The following is a 13,367-nucleotide window of genomic DNA, read 5'->3' on the forward strand; positions in this document are numbered from 1 at the left end:
GAGTTCACTGCTCCCTGCCGGGCACAGCGCCTTCTCCACCCAGAAAATGGAGGATATTTAATAACTAAAAAGCACCTACAGAATTAAAACCCTATGAACATTTTCATAATCAGAAGCAGCTTTGAAAAGTTCCTCCCTTGATGTTTTTAAGTTAAATTGACTTTTCCCACCAGAACAGGAACAGTAACTTTCTCCAATTTGTGTGTGGAATCTTAGAGATAGGGATTCAAAAAGATATTCCACTACCAAACCCCTGCACGGGCATTTCTCACCACATGCTTTGCAAACTGTGGATCGTGAACAATGTGAAAATATTCCAACAATATGAAAACAAACACCCTGTTCTCTGCTGCTGCCACTTTTCCTCCTGCATCCCATTGTTGCCACATTCCAGAGGAGTCAAGCCATGAAACCTCCCAGTTTCCCACACCAAACCTCGCAGAGTGTACAAGAATAAAAGAAACAAGAAATGATACGGCTCCATCTTACCTCCCACCATGGAAGCGCTGCTGCAGAACTCCCCAAGTGTCAGCACACCACTTTAACCACTTGCTGTGTGAGAAGAATCTGTCACACCAGCTAAAAGCTCCAGTGTCAATCAGATGTGGGCTTACACAATTGTGGAAGTTAAGCAACTTCACTTTTTTATTTAAATTGACAAACAACAGGAAACCATGAAAGACACCTGCATTCTCTGGAACTGTTAGTCTAAAAAAGGAAGGCAGCTTCAGCTTAGGTTGGGCTGAAGCAAGGTTCTTGCCTCTAAAGAACACCGTTTTGGTGAACTGAGGTACTGGAAGTGTAGCAAAACTGTTTCTTAACCCCACAGAGAAATGGGATTGCAGGCAGCCCCAGTCTGCCCACTTGGGTTTATGGACTCCATAAATCACAGCACACGCAGCAGGAGTTTATTTGTGTGGGTGCTTTGCTGGGATTTTTGAGTTTTAACAAATTCCTTCAGGGAAAAGCTTCCCATAAAATGAACAGAATTATGGAAATCCAGAAAAACCCTTTTGGAACAAACGTGCCCATGTCCCATTTCAGACTGAGTACACACACACGGCCAGCTGAGGGCGTTTTTCAGGAGCCTTTGACACATTTCCTGCCCCATCTCTTTTCCCAGAACCCAGACTTTCAGCACATCACGAGGCTTTATGGTGAAAGGGAGTTTCCAGCTCCTTTGGAGAACAAGAACGTTCACCCAGAGCCCCTCCCAGTGTGGGGCAAGGTGAAAGGGAGCACAAACCATCCTGACTTTAGCACGTGTGTACATGACAGCAGGTATCTGGGGCTGCTATCACCCACAATTCTAACACGGGAATCAGATTCAGCAGCAGGATTTTCCTCTGTATCTGTGGAAGCGTTCCTGACCAAACAGGAATCCACACACTGTGGTTCCAACTCATCCCCCACCACAAACCAGCTGTAGTGGCTGCTGTGACCATCCAGCGACTTCAAACAGACAGGCAGGCACTGAAAAGACAGCAGAGGGGGTTTTTTGTCTGTTTAATGATATTTCAGAGTCATACAGTATCCAAGAGGAGGTATTGGGACATGTCAGTGGGCTCAGACTGCTCGCACAGTTGCTTGGGCACTCTTGGACAGCGCCTTCAGGTCCAGGATGCACTTGGCAATGCTTTCCTTCTGCTGCAAGAGACAGGAAACAGCCTTCAGGGACATTTCAACAAGAAAATAGACATTTAAGTGCATTTTAGATAAACCATTTTAGACCTATAAGTTACTGATCAAGAGGGACACAGTTATAGCTCATGAAGTCAGAGATTCACATCCACTAAAGCAGATTCCTGGAATCCCAGAAGGTTTGAGTTGGAAGGGACCTCAAAGCTGCTCCAGTCCCACCCCTGGCCAAGGTCACCCACCACCTCCTGAGCCAGGATCCCTGAACAGCAAACCTTTGTGCAGGCTAAAACGTAAAGCAGGTAAACCCCAGCACGTACCTGCTGAGGTGTGATGCTCTGAACGACGCTCTTCTCCACCCACTGGATCATGTGGTCCTGCTCCTTCTGCCGCTTCAGGGTCTGCAGGGCCACCTGGTAGTCCAGCCTCTTCTTCACCTCGTTGTACACGGTCAGCAGGCGCTCGCGGTAGTTGGCTTCCAGCAGCATGGCGATGTTGTTCTGCAACACAGCGGCACCGGGGGCTGGCACTGGCACGGGGCGTGCAGCACGGTGTGTGCCAGGGGCCCGGCAGGGCAGCCTGCCCTGGCACGGAGCACTGCTCACCCGTTTGGCATCGAAGAGGTAACTGTGGCCCTCGGCCCTCCACTGCTCCTTCTTCTCCTCCTCGATGGCCGTCTGCAGCGCCTGGATGGTGTCGTTCTTCATGGCCAGAGCCGAGGCCATCTTCTCCTGCAGGACAGAGAGAGAGGAGTCCATGCTTTAGAGGCAAGGAACACCAGTGTTCTGCAGTTAATGCTGCACTGAGCTGTGAGAACCTGTGTGCCAACTGCCCTGGGCCAGGGCTGAGGTTATGCCAACAGAGCAGAACGAGGGCTCACAAGCAGTCACGGAATCCCAGACTGGTTTGGGTTGGAAGGGGCTTAAATGCCATCCAATCCCACCCCTGCCATGGCAGGGACACCTCCCGCTGTCCCAGGCTGCTCCCAGCCCTGTCCAGCCTGGCTTTGGGCACTGCCAGGGATGCAGGGGCAGCCACAGCTGCTCTGGGCACCCTGTGCCAGGGAACAATTCCTGCCCAACATCCCACCCATCCCTGCCCTCTGGCAGTCTGATGCCATCTGTACTTTAACAAAACCCTTCCTTTGCAGACTGAGAGCTGCCAAGTCAAACTGCAGTTTCTTCATTACCTCGTTAAGTTTGTCAGCAAAAGCTGCCACCTCAGGCCCAAACTTCTTGATGGCATACACGATGACTGAGAGTATGCAGGCAGCTGCTGCTGTCTCGTGGTTCACCACATAGATCTCCTTGGAAAGGAAGTAGAGCAGGAGGCCAGTGCCCAACATGTAGGGCCCTGCAGGAGAAATGGAGCAGCACTACTTGTATGAAGCACAACGAGCACCAACAAACTCAAATACCTAAGAAGGAGATACTTTAAAGGCTCACAAGGTCAGGAAGAAGTGCTCCATTCTACCAGGACAAAAAGGAGAGCCACAATTCCACCTGGCAAAGGTGCCACAAGAAATCTCAATAAAAGTGGGAGCAGCTTGCACCTGACGTGGGACCTGCTGCTTCTGCTCATTCAGAAACATGCGGAATTTAAATTTTTTAAGCACGATCAGGCAACTAAATCTTTCTATAAAATCAAGCTCACGGAATTCTTTCAACCATTGGTGTTAAATTTAGAGCCAGGAGTTCTACAGTGACTGGTTATTCACAACCTGCACCTGCAAAATACTCATTTTGAGTAATATTTTACCTTTTCAGCAGCCAGAACTAGTGAACAGAACCATGTTAAACATAGCTAAAAATGGTAAAAGTCTGTATTAACCTGTCACTCCTGTTTTAGGGTAGAGAAATTGGAAAAACTCCTCAGGAATCAAACCATGACGAACTTCTCCTCCCTTCTCAGGCAGAGGTGGCACAGGAGCCAAACTCTGCTGAGTTGTGTGCAGTGGTCTTGTGGTGTGCAACACCCTGTGAACAAGGAGAACATTCAATTATAATTCTTATTAAAGAAATAGACAGAAATAGTCCCCCAGAGCACCCTTAGGTGAGGCTCGAGCACATTTCCAATGAAATAAGCAGCAACTGGCGAGGCCGGGCACAGGGTGCCCCTTCCCTGGCCGTGCCCAAGGCCAGGCTGGCCCTGCTCTAGGGGAAGATGTCCCTGTCCATGCAGGCGGTGGAACTGGATGAGCTTTAAGGCCCTTTCCGCCACAAACCCGTCCGTGATTCGAAGAAGGAGGCACTGCCTGGACACACCTCCCCTCACAAGTGGGTGGGACTAGATAACCTCCACAGGCTCCTTCCAGCGTCCCTGCTCCACGCTCCCGCAACACAATGAGAAAAACGCGAGACGAAACCCCACACTGACGCCGTTTAAGCCCAAATCTCGGCCGGTGCCCCCCGTACTCACCCCACGGCGACGGGCGGCGGCAGCGCCCTGAGGGCGGTGGGGGCTGAGGGGACAAGAGGGCAGAGAGCGCGTCAGGGCAGGGCTCGGCCGGCACCCCCCGCCCGCCACCCGCTCCCCCCGGGGGGCGGCACCGCCCGGGCTCACCGGCGCGCAGGACGAGGCGGGACAGCATGGCAGGGCACGGCGCGGGCTGCGAGGAGCGGCGGGGCAGGAGAGCGGCGGCGCCGAGCTCGTCCCGGTCCGCCGCCGGGCGCTGAGATGGCGGCGCGGCTCTCGCGAGAGCGCGGGCGGGGCGGGCGCTCTCGCGAGAGGAGGCGGCGGCGGGAGACACGTGGGGGCACGGCCGGCCCCGCCGCCGCCGCCATGGAGGAGCCGCTGCCGCCGCCGCAGCCGCTGCTGCCCCAGGCGGCCCCGCCGCCCGCCCCGCCCGACGGCGCGGCCCCCGCCGTCCCGCTGGATGGGGACCCCGCGGCCGAGGCCGCCGCCGAGTGGAACATCCCGCCCAGCGCGCCCGCCTGCATGGAGCGGCACCTGGAGCGCGCGCACTACCGCGCAGGTAGCGGGGCGGGGGGCGCGGCGGGCCCGGGGCCGGGGAGCGCTCCGGGGCGCTCCCCGCGCCGCTCCCCGCGCCGCTCCCCGCGCCTCCCCTCGTGTCTCTCCCGCAGACGGGGCCCTGCTGCTGGGCGCCTCCGGGCTGAACGGGCGCTGCTGGACCGGCTCGCTGTGGGTGTTCGCCGAGCCCCGGCGCGCTCCCAGCGAGGGCTTCTGCACCGCCGGCGTGCAGACCGAGGCGGGGGTGGCCGACGTGTGCTGGCTGGCTGACAGGGGCATCCTGGTGGCCTCCGACTCCGGTAAGCCGTGGGCATGGCCCCGTCCTTCCTGGGGTGGCCCTCTGCTGAGCTGGGGGTCCCTGTCCCCTCTGCTGAGCTGGGGGTCCTCTGTCCCCTCTGCTGAGCTGGGGGTCCCTGTCCGCTCTGCTGAGCTGGGGGTCCTCTGTCCCCTCTGCTGAGCTGGGGGTCCCTGTCCCCTCTGCTGAGCTGGGGGTCCTCTGTCCCCTCTGCTGAGCTGGGGGTCCCCTGTCCGCTCTGCTGAGCTGGGGGTCCTCTGTCCCCTCTGCTGAGCTGAGTGTTCCCCCGTCCCTCCCCTGCTCAGAGGTGGGTGGGTGCGTGTTCCTGTCCATCGCTCAGGTGAGCGTCCCTGCCACTGAGATGGGTGCCCCTGTCCATCACTCAGCTGGGTGTCTCTGTCACTGAGATGGGTGTCCCTGTCACTGGGGTGAGTGTTCCCCTGCGTCCCCCAGGTGCAGTGGAGCTGTGGGAGCTGGAGGAGAACGAGAGCCTCATCGTGAACAAGTTCTGTAAATATGAGCACGATGACATCGTCACCTCGGTGTCGGTGCTGGCTGGCAGCAGCCAGGCTGTCAGCGGGGGCAGAGACTGCTGGTGAGTGTGCCCGGCCTGGCAGCCATGTGCCCAGCCCTGTGCCCAGCCTGGCATCTGTGTGCCCAGCCCTGTGCCCAGCCTGGCAGCCGTGTGCCCTGGCTGTGCTGGGTGCTCACTGCTCCCTCTCATCCACAGTGTGAAGGTCTGGGACATCCCGGAGCAAACGGTGCTGCACTCCTACAGAGGTGAGTGCCCACACACCCCTCTCTCCCTTTTATAATCCCCTTGATGTCCCACTTTGACCCTTTCCCCAGAGCCCTGGTCTGGCTCCCTCAAGCTCGGGGCTGTCACAGGGACTGTGGCCATGGCTGGATTGGGCAGCTCATCACCTTGGTAGGAGGCAGCTGCTGCTGCTGAGCAGGAGTTATCCCTGTCTGGGCATTACTGTTAAACTGCTGTGCCTCTGGAGGGCCTTGGGAATACGTGGGAAAGTTGGATGCAATCTTTGAGGCTCTTTATCCTTTTGTGCTTTTGGTAGCTCACTCCGATGCAGTGACATGTGTGGCTTCCTGTCCTGGTAAGGACACTGTGTTCCTGTCCTGTGCTGAGGTAAAGCTCACTCTATTCTCTAAATCTACCCCTTTTAAATGAAATTTAACTTTAGGTATTTACAGTTTAATGCACTTAGAAGCCACCTGTCATGTTGCAACCTGCCTCCCTGTGTTATTGCAGTATTCCAGTCTGATAAATTTGTAATCAGTTTGCCAAGCTGATTCCTACAGGTTTGTATCAAATTTTGGGAGGTCCTAGGTCTGTCCTGGGGATGACTGAAGGCTGCACTTGGTGACAGCATCATTTTAACCCAGAGCAAAACACAGGGTCATTTTGCCTGTGAGTCAGCAGTGAATCTGAATTTATGCCACAAAGAAATTGTAAAATTCTTCTCATTCCTTTTGGATTTCTAGGACAACAGAACTTTACTCTGGGACACCAGATGCCCCAAACCAGCTACCCGAATTGGTATGTGTCTGTGTGCAGTCACTGCTTCTGCATGAGCGTGTTGGAATAAATAAATTATTTTATACCTTTTAACTCCAAATCTAATGATTGGAGTGCTTGTTAAAACCTGAGGAGGTCTAACACTCTCACAGAAGTGCAACAAGCTTAAAACACTTGTCCTGCTGCAGTAGCAGTGCTGAAGGAGATAGATGAGGAATGTCCTTGTGCTGCCTCCTTCCACTCTCAGCCCAGTTTGTTCCCTTGCAGTTTGCAGTGCCTGTAATTACCTCCCTACCTCAGTCATGTGGCATCCACAGAAAAGTGACATCTTTGTCTTGGGTAAGAGCCTGCACTCCCACCAGGCCAGCCAAGGTGGTTTCACAGGACAGTCTGTGCTGTAACCTCGGTGCCCCTCTCTCCCAGGTGATGAAAGTGGAACAGTTGCACTGGTGGACACAAAGAATCCTGACTCTGCCCTCAGCGCTGCCGTGCACACCCGAGCCGTCACGGGCTTTGCTTTCTCTGCACACAGGTACTGTGATTCTGGCACACCATGTGGCTCTGCCTCCCCTCAGAAGCCTTAGTTCTTCTTGGGTGAAACCTGTGAGAGTGCCAGTTTTGGTTTCAATCCAGGAGATGGTAGCAGAGAATAGAGCAAACCAAGCAGTGTCTCACTTCTGATGTGTGAATGTCCACAGCAAGAATTCTGCAGCTCCAGAATTACTGACCCACACACTGTGGGGACTTTTCTAATTACAGTCACCTCTGATTAAAGAAAGATCACTGGCTTTCAGACTCTAATTGAGTATTCCCACTCAGTGTAAGATTTTTGTGAGTTCATTTGCTGAACCTGGGTCTCGATCACTAAGAATCCTGCTGTTCACAAATTTGTCCCTAAAAGTTCTTGTATTTGCTTGTTCTGACTGTGCTCTCATCTCTCTCCAGTTCGCCCTTACTGGCTTCCATCAGTGAAGACTGTTCAGTTGCTGTTCTGGACTCAGACCTCTCAGAGGTGTAAGTACAGAAACAATACTCACTGCTGTTGTCTTCTCGAGTTAATTATTAATACACAGGATAGTTTGGGGTGGAAGGCACCTTAAAGATCATTTATCCCACCCTCTGCCATGGGCAGGACACCTTCCACTATCCCAGGGCTCTCCAAGCCCCCTCCAGCCTGGCCTTGGGCACTGCCAGGGCTGGGGCAGCCACAGCTGCTCTGGGCAGCCTGGAGGTGAAAATGTTCCTAAATGGAGGAGCATCATCCTGACAAGCCAGCAGTCAGGGATTGCACAAGCCCAGTGCTCTCTAATGATGGCTAATGGAGCGTTGGTGTTTTCCAGGTTCAGAAACCATTCTCATCGAGACTTTGTAAAAGGCTTGTCCTGGTCTCCTTCAGATGATGCCTTGCTCACTACAGTTGGATGGGATCATCAGGTTTTACATCACACTGTCCCCCTACCAGCTGGTGAAGCTTCTGGAATCAACTGTGTAAAAGAATAGTTTTATAAACTCGTGGTCCAAGTTCCTTGCTGGCATCACTTTGATTCTGCTGAAGTCGCAGGTGTGTGAGCTGGAGCGGGGTCTGGTGTCTGCCTCCAAGCTTGTGGCTAGGAAGGTTCCTGTAGTAATTTTGAATTAGGCATAAGTTAGTTACAAACCAAGCTTTACCCTCTCCTCAGGAGCGGTGGCTTCTCCTGTAATAAAAGACTTTGGTTTTACTCAGAAAAAAACTGACTTCAGGCACAGAGGAGACTTGGAGAGACAGGGAATTAGGTGTAATGAAAAAAGAAATAAAGTCAAAAAGACTTGATCCTTTCCTCAGTTCTCCAGACTACCCATGGAATTCATAGAAGCTTCTGGGGGAGGTTTGCAACATGCCTCTTGCTGGGGAGATGTGAGAGCCTCACCCTTGAGCCAAGTTCTTTGCTCTGTGAATCAGGTGGAATGAAAATACCTGTTGGGATCCAGGGGCTGGAAGGGTTCCAGTGTTGTCCTTAATGCAGCTCGTGGTGGGTGGAGAGGATTCTGCCTCAGTACCAGTGGGGAGCCTGTGGTGTGCACTGGTGTAGAATACCAAGAGTTTGGTGTAAAATAACAGAGTTTGGTGTAGAATAGCAGTGATTGGTGTCAGGATGTAGGGTGAGGATCCCTGCAGTTCAACACTGGCATGGTGCTGGAATCCTGGTGTGCCAGGAGACCCTGGCAGGGGCTGGAAACAGGAGAGAGGGGTGCTGTGCTCTTTGACACCAGGGTTCATCTCTGTGCTGAAGGCAACTGCCTCAAGGATGAGAGCTGTGAACAGAAGGTTTCTGTGAGGTAGAACTGGACCAAGGACTTCAGTTGTCATTTGCTTGCTCCTGTACCAGCCTGTGCTTAGTGATAGCCCAGATCCACGCACTTGTGACAAGGGACTTCTTGTGCTGGCCCTGAGGGAACAGGACACTGCCCCAGCCCGGGCCAGCCTGCGCAGAACCCACAGAGGTGTTTTTGTCACGTACCACATCCATTTCTAACTCAGCTGTTTACCTGGAGAAAGCCACTGCTCTGCATGCATTGCTGCTGCTCTAGGTATGGCTTGGTCTGGCCTAGTGTTTCCTAGACAGAATTGAGCAAGTCCTGACTGGTGAAACAAAAATACCATTGAAGTGAATGTTACCCCTGGTTCTTTGGCATGATAGCAGCACTTAAATGTACACTGCTTCCAGTCTTTACCTCTGCATCCATATAGGTTTAGTTGTGCAAAGCCCACAGTTAATTTTGAGGCAGACTAAGCTTTCCCAGGCTCTGTTCTTCTCTCATACTCTCTGTAAACCTCACTTGCTGCTTTTTAAATTCCCATGTCATACAGGTGTTCACAGCAGCTGCCTGTTCTAGAGCAGGGTATGACAAGAAATGGTCAATGGTGATAAAAACTGACACATTTCCTCAGAAATACCCCTTGAGCCACAAAGTCCTCTCTTGGGAGGGATGCTGTACTGAAACAGGTCTTGTGCTGGTTCTGAAAATGTCTTGGAAGATGGTTTTCATTTGTAACTGGGGTTAACTTTCACTGGGCCACTTCTGTAGCACTGAAGAGCCAGCTGAGATCATCCACACAGTTCAAGTTGTGATTTCAGTCCCTGATATTAAAACTGTTCTTAAATAAATGTTCACCGTATTCCTGTTCAATGCCAGGGTACTGCAGTTCTTCAGCACTGCTGCAAGGCAGGCTCTGGCTCCTGCTGCTTTCAGGAAGTTTTTCTTGCCAGAACTCTGAACTTGGGGTTCCATCATGCGCAGCTAAAAATAAAAGTTGAAATGTCAGACATTAAACCACATTAGGTTGCTCACATTGCCACACCTGAGCAAAACACAGCAGTCCATGGCAAAAGACTCTGCTGGGTGCTGAAGCCTGTAGGGAGAGCAGGTCATTGGTGATACATTAACTCATTTTTACAATTAAAGACCCAACAAGCCTCAGTGCTCCAGTGTCTGGCAGGTGTTTGTGGTGCCACAGGATGGCAGCAGCTGCCCTTGACAAGGGCAAGGCACCATTGCCTGAAGGAGTGGAGTGTCTGTGTTTGGGGTGTCTGGCACTTGCACCCGGGGTGTTTCACTCATAGGTACAGAGGAGTGTCTGCTTTTGGGGCACTTGCACCCGGGGTGTTTCACTCATAGATACAGAGGAGTGTCTGTGTTTGGGGTGGCTGGCACTTGCACCTGGGGTGTTTCACTCACAGGCACAGAGGAGTGTCTGCTTTTGGGGCACTTGCACCCGGGGTGTTTCACTCATAGATACAGAGGAGTGTCTGTGTTTGGGGTGTCTGGCACTTGCACCCGGGGTGTTTCACTCACAGGCACAGAGGAGTGTCTGCTTTTGGGGCACTTGCACCCGGGGTGTTTCACTCATAGATACAGAGGAGTGTCTGTGTTTGGGGTGTCTGGCACTTGCACCCGGGGTGTTTCACTCACAGGCACAGAGGAGTGTCTGCTTTTGGGGCACTTGCACCCGGGGTGTTTCACTCATAGATACAGAGGAGTGTCTGTGTTTGGGGTGGCTGGCACTTGCACCCGGGGTGTTTCACTCACAGGCACAGAGGAGTGTCTGCTTTTGGGGCACTTGCACCCGGGGTGTTTCACTCATAGATACAGAGGAGTGTCTGTGTTTGGGGTGGCTGGCACTTGCACCCAGGGTGTTTCACTCACAGGCACAGAGGAGTGTCTGCTTTTGGGGCACTTGCACCCGGGGTGTTTCACTCACAGGCACAGAGGAGTGTCTGTGTTTGGGGTGTCTGGCACTTGCACCCAGGGTGTTTCACTCACAGGCACAGAGGAGCAGCAGTTCAGGAGTCACTGCTGGGGTGCAGCTCGGCTCAGAGCTGCTGTACCAGTGCTGGCAGTGCAGTCGCAGGGACAGCAGCAGTCCCACATCAGTGCTGGCTGCCTCTGCAGCTCCCTGAGGAATGGGGGCAGTGCTGGGGGGTTCGTGCCTTGCTCAGCTGTCCCTGCCCCACCACACACCGTTCAGGTTTGGGGACAGCCGCTGTGGCTCCAGTAAAGCTTCAAGGCACACATTGCACCCTTCCCTCCCTCACAGAGCCTGCTTCTGTGGCAGAGCTGGCTGAAGGAGGTGGGAATGCAGATCAGCTCAGTTCTGAGTGCAGAGGAGCAGCCACGCTGCAGACAAGCCCTTGATGCCGTGTGCATTGCTCACTGTGCCCGCAGTTGTGGGCACAGCGCTCCAGTTGGGACTTGCAGCAGGCAGGGGAGTTTCAGCCCTGCTGAGCAGCTCCAGCCCAGCCCTATTTATAGAGGCTGCTGCTCTGCCAGCCTGCCCGACCTGCTGGGTGTGAGTGACAGAGCTCCTGGGGCTCAGCTGCCCCTTCCTGCCCTGCCTGGGCTCCTGCAAACACTGACACGGCCACGGGCTTTGGGTCAGGCTCAGAGACACTGCACCAAGCCCTGGGCGAGCTGAAATTCAAACCTTTCCCCATCCTTTCAGGGATGTGCAAACTTCCCAATCCTCCAGCAGACACACCGTGGAAGCAACACCAAAAAAAGTCAGGCCACACATGTAATAAAACATCCAGAAATGTTTAATGCAAGAAGGTTGGTTGGTGTTCAATGGCACTCATAAATAAGAGACTTTGTTCGATACTTTACAGCTAAAGCTCTCTTACACTCCCCTAGCAGGAGCCTGTGAGGAAGAGGCAGCTGCAGGGGATAATTTCAGTTGTGTCACGACTTGAATTACCACACTGCCTCAGAGAGGGTGAAGTGAGAACAATTCCACACTCAGGCTTCAGCATTGCTCTCGGCACTGGGCTGAGGCAGGGTGCTTTGCTCCATTAATACCCCTTGGTTTTGTTTCCTCTTTGTCTATTGCTAAATGTCTGCAGTGAAAGAGCTGGGAGGAGCAGGAATGCAAGGACAGTTTGTTTATCCAGTTACCTGCCCCAGGGAGGGGGGCTCGTCCCCACCCTGCACTCCTCACTCCTGAGAGACCCGACTCCGTCCCCTTTGGCTGCCAACAGCTCTGACAGTGCTCCCTTTGTCACAGCGGCCCCAGAATCAATGCTGACCTGTTCCTGAAATACCACAATCTGCTGAATGCATTCAGAAGAAGCAGGGAAAGTGCAAAGTGAAGAATAGAAGAGTCCCACTGCTGAGAACCTGCCTGCTAACCAGTCCTACAACTGGGAGCAGGGTCCAACCGGATCCAGGGACAGCTCAGGCCCCTGGGCAGCCCCTGAGTGCTGTTCTTGAATGAAGAGTGGCTGTTTTATAAAGCTGATTGTATTATCACACTTCTAATGCTAAATTAAAGCAATTATGTCTGCTAGAAATGAGACACTCCATGGTGTCTAGGACCCTATTTCACCTACATGTGAATTGTGTGTCTGGGTGAAGTGGTAAATGTGACATTTAAAGCAGGTACCAACATTGGAGTGTCACATTTTTCTCTTAAAAGAAGAAACAACTTCGGGAGATTGCAATTTGGAAGAATTCTTGAGGTGGAACACTGCACACATACCCCCCTGCCCTCCCCTTCTGGGCAAAGTCAGTATCAAAAGCTGAAATTGCCCGCCCAGCCTTAAAATTGTTTCTGAGAGCTTGTTTGCAAATATAGCTTATTATTTTGAAAAAAGAAGTATCAGGAAGAAAAAAACATTAAGTTGCAACATTATCAAAGAGACTTCTTTGTTTGCTTTCAGGCTAAACTGTGAAACTTCATCCAGAATCAAAACATGACCCTGAAGCCCCTCAAGGAGGAGCATGGATTTACTTCTACAGATGAATAAGAACGCTCAAGATGCTCCTTGCATGGAGAAAATTCCATGTTTTGGGGCAGGTGCTATTCCACATGACACTTGGCACACTTAAATGTCCTTATAATTACTCCATAGTCACTTTTCTCCATAAATATTTTTTTAAAACCAACACCCATATATTAAAGGCCTATTATTTCAATATTGGCTGGGGTGAGCAATGGAAATCCTCTAAGCCACTGTGACTTGCTGGCATAAAAATGCCCTTTGAATTAGCTATTAGACTGATTATTGTATTTGCATTTTCATTTTATTCACAGCAAAGTGAAGTTCAGAATACTTTAAAGCTGCTGCAATATCTCAAAGGGCTGTTAAATTATTAGGCAAAGCTGGAAATAACACAAAACACAGAATGTCAATGACATGACTCAAATATCAAGATAACTTTTGAGAACTCCACAGTGAAGGAAAATTTATCCCTGATTTTGAGCTGCATTGTAAAGCAAGATCTGCTTGCAGGCCACATCCAGGTGTGTGCCAGGCAGGTCAGCTGGAGCGGAACCAGTGGCATTTATAGCATTGAAAATAGAAAGTGCTTTCCATAAAAACAGACTCATGTCTCAAAGTGCTTTCAGTTTATCAGTGACAAGAAAAAATTCTCGACAAGTTTTTACAGTTATCT

At 52.1% G+C, this 13,367-nt stretch overlaps 2 protein-coding genes across 2 annotated transcripts; one reads left to right on the forward strand and one right to left on the reverse strand.

Annotated features, from left to right (window-relative positions):
* Nucleotides 1-1,492: 1,492 nt before the first annotated feature.
* ATP5PB (ATP synthase peripheral stalk-membrane subunit b) lies at nucleotides 1,493-4,276 on the reverse strand. The gene is made up of 7 exons (XM_054293910.1): nucleotides 4,201-4,276; nucleotides 4,057-4,099; nucleotides 3,469-3,614; nucleotides 2,828-2,991; nucleotides 2,244-2,369; nucleotides 1,959-2,138; nucleotides 1,493-1,647 (listed from the first exon to the last, which is right to left on the reverse strand). The coding sequence occupies exons 1-7, from the start codon at nucleotides 4,226-4,228 to the stop codon at nucleotides 1,567-1,569; spliced, it is 768 nt and encodes a 255-aa protein (XP_054149885.1). The 5' UTR covers nucleotides 4,229-4,276; the 3' UTR covers nucleotides 1,493-1,566.
* A 143-nt stretch (nucleotides 4,277-4,419) lies between these two features.
* On the forward strand, nucleotides 4,420-9,605 carry WDR77 (WD repeat domain 77). The gene is made up of 10 exons (XM_054293905.1): nucleotides 4,420-4,612; nucleotides 4,722-4,907; nucleotides 5,357-5,498; nucleotides 5,634-5,683; nucleotides 5,977-6,047; nucleotides 6,404-6,458; nucleotides 6,705-6,776; nucleotides 6,861-6,969; nucleotides 7,383-7,451; nucleotides 7,778-9,605. Exons 1-10 carry the CDS (start codon nucleotides 4,420-4,422, stop codon nucleotides 7,935-7,937), a joined length of 1,107 nt encoding a protein of 368 aa, XP_054149880.1. The 3' UTR covers nucleotides 7,938-9,605.
* The last annotated feature ends 3,762 nt before the right edge of the window (nucleotides 9,606-13,367 follow it).

The sequence above is a fragment of the Melozone crissalis genome, unplaced genomic scaffold, assembly GCF_028551555.1.
Source record: "Melozone crissalis strain CALT ecotype California unplaced genomic scaffold, PUWL_Pcris_2 ptg000198l_1, whole genome shotgun sequence".
In the NCBI taxonomy this organism is placed as follows: domain Eukaryota; kingdom Metazoa; phylum Chordata; class Aves; order Passeriformes; family Passerellidae; genus Melozone; species Melozone crissalis.